The 2,894-nt window shown below is 35.6% G+C and overlaps 1 protein-coding gene across 1 annotated transcript; it reads right to left on the bottom strand.

The window, feature by feature from the left end:
- Positions 1 to 517: 517 nt before the first annotated feature.
- On the bottom strand, positions 518 to 2,235 carry LOC137714697 (probable 2-oxoglutarate-dependent dioxygenase AOP1). The gene is made up of 3 exons (XM_068453840.1): positions 1,805 to 2,235; positions 945 to 1,272; positions 518 to 828 (listed from the first exon to the last, which is right to left on the bottom strand). The coding sequence occupies exons 1-3, from the start codon at positions 2,179 to 2,181 to the stop codon at positions 586 to 588; spliced, it is 948 nt and encodes a 315-aa protein (XP_068309941.1). The 5' UTR covers positions 2,182 to 2,235; the 3' UTR covers positions 518 to 585.
- Between the last annotated feature and the right edge of the window lie 659 nt (positions 2,236 to 2,894).

Genomic DNA, 2,894 nt, shown 5'->3' with positions numbered 1-2,894 from the left:
ATGAAGCTATTCAAAATCGACCTCCTATTTTGAACATATGCAGGATAAGAATTTTTATTTTAATTTTTAGCCTTTCCTATTTTGAAAAATTTGTTCTGCAATTTTTATTTAGTATAGTTAATTACTAGCTTTGATCCCGCAGTTCAATTCCTCAGGGTTTAGGATGCCTTTTGCTAGCCAGTGTGGTTGTTGGTGTTAGGGTGCAATTTGGTCGTCTTTTTAGGAAGATTCAGTTTTCAGAACAATTACCAGAAATCTCAGATCTGTCCAAATATATCTTTGTTTCTTTAACTGGACTGTTTGATCCACAATTATAAATAAATAATAAATAAATAGATAATTACTTTTCTTACTGTTGAGTGTTGAAGATGCCTTGGATGACGGGCGTTGGAGATGGGAGGGTTAGATGCCGTAAAGTGAATGAGACGTGAGGAAAAAAATTGAGAGAACAACACATCGGAAAAAACAACACTACAGCTTTATTTATTCTGTAACAAAGAAGAAAAGAAATCACGCATTACATTCGATATAGAGAAGCTGCAGAAGAAGCCAGACAAGAATTTAAAAACAATGGCGCATAAGATCTCAAATACCACAGTAGGCTTTGATAGCATGCTTAGCTTTCTGTCCCTCCTCAGTTAGATAGAAACGAAGGAAATCAAAGTGATCAAATGGCTTATATCGTAAGGGGTGTTTGTTATCAACGAGCTCTTCAGGTACTTGCACAATACCATTTTTATATGAGAATAATGACACCGAATATCTTGTTTTCATCTCTTTCAGGATGACTCGATGCTCACATGCGCATACCCTGTCATTACTCCATGCCTTCCAAATAAAGGTAGAAAAAAATTGTGAGCTAAGACAGTTTGCTTGCACCTTGTAAATTACAAAAGTTTAGAACAATATAAGCAAGACTAATATGATATGCGAAAGTGACCCACCATGAGTATATCGGATGCAAATACTATAAAAGATGAAGGTGAAGAAGGTGCATAATCAATCCATTGGCCTGCCTTTGTTTTGATCTGCAAACCATTGACCTCACTTTGATGTTGTATGGTTGTGAAACACTTGTCTGTGTGAGGAAACAGTCTCACATTACTCTCATTCGTCTGGTTCTGTATTTCATATCCAATGCATCTAAGCTGGTAAGTGGTTGATGCCTGCTGAGAGTCATAAAGCCTCCCCACCCCATAAATATCAAACACCATTCTTGTCACCATTTGATCCAATTCTACCATCATCTCTGAGAAGGAACGAACACTTTCACTAGTTCAAAGAACAAAGAGTTGCGCAATGTTAATGCACTATATCAAGGTTGAAATTTATTTACTATTTTCAAACAACATATGTTTATGTTGTCAGACTATGAATCCTTATTATTTATCAAAGTGAAATCTTGTCTAAATGTATAGTCTATAACCAATACGGCAACATAAGTACTTACTTGAAGATCCAAGTATTTTTTGAAAAAAAAAAGAAAGTTCCAAGTGCTTCTAGAAAACTAGGTGGAAGTGCTTCCTAAAAATGTAGTTGGAAGTGCTTCTTAAAAAACAGTTGGAAGTGCTTCCTATAAAAAAAAGGGTTAAAAGTGCTTTATGAGAAAATAGTTTGAATTGGTTCTTAAAGAAACACCGGCATGTACTTCTCCAGCATATAAGCACAATATTTTCGACCAAACATAGTAAAATGCTTTTAATCCCAAGAAAACACTTTTAAGCCTTCCACAAAAAAATACCCTAACAATCCCTTCTACATACAATAAGCGTAAAACAAAATTTAGGAGTAAGAAACAAAATACCGAAACCGTTCATTTCCTTCAGGCCACATGATACTAGTGAACTTTTGTACTCCTCCTACAGTTGCTGGATTTTCAATGCCCGAGGAAAAATCGTAAGGAAAGAGCGGATTTTGGCCAAAATAGTTGTGGAGAGGCTTATCACTGGTCTTCTGCATTTTAGTTTCTAATGGAAGATCACAAAGATCTTTTATCGCAGAAAAAATGGAGTTATGAGTTTCCAAAGTAACTTTATTGTAAACAACCTCAAAGCAGCAGAACTCTTCTAGTGCATGCTGGACTTGTTTGCATGCCAAGAGCCATGCATCTGTTCCAGGCTTCATGTTTTCATTGGATAAGTCTACGACAGGAACCACAAGAGACTGACTTTCCGACCTCATATTTCTCTCTAGAACTCTCCTAATTATTAGTGAAGCTAGTCTTCAGGAATTGCTTCACTGTAAATCTAGCAATGGGATGAACATGGTATCATTTTAGACAAATTTATAGCCATAGAATGATAAGTTTAGGTGGGAGCAAGTGCTTCCAATTATTATTATTAATAATTGAAGGCCACATGTAGCCATAGAATGATAAGTTTAGGTGGGAGCACGAGTTGTGCTTCCAATTATTAATAATTGAAGGTCAAATGTAGCACTAACGTCATGAATTTAAAAGTACGAAGTTTTAAGTTCTGATCTTAATATCTCATGAATAACGTGGTTAATAGTTAATTATAATGTTATTGGTCATTGTCATAATTAATTTCTTAGTGTTTAAAAAATAAGAAATGACGCTTAAACCTTCCTAGGAGCTCGCCTAGACTCGCTTAGGAGCCCATCTAGACCCGCTTAGGCCGACCCAAGACGGCCGTAGCCCGGAACTCAATAAAATAATTTTAAAATCGATTCAACCCATTTGCCATGGCTGGGTTGGACGGATTTGGCGGCTTGGTCAAAAAAACTGCCTACCCCTATAACAAAGTGGATCAAATCCAATAACAACTAAAAAATTGGACTTGTATCAAGTTTACTCATTTATGTATCCTAATACAATTATGTATTGTTTAAGTGTAAATAGACATTTATTTATATGTTATACAATAAGTTATATA

The sequence above is a fragment of the Pyrus communis genome, chromosome 14 (assembly GCF_963583255.1).
Source record: "Pyrus communis chromosome 14, drPyrComm1.1, whole genome shotgun sequence".
Lineage (NCBI taxonomy): Eukaryota > Viridiplantae > Streptophyta > Magnoliopsida > Rosales > Rosaceae > Pyrus > Pyrus communis.
This window is presented reverse-complemented; position numbering and strand designations above follow the sequence as displayed.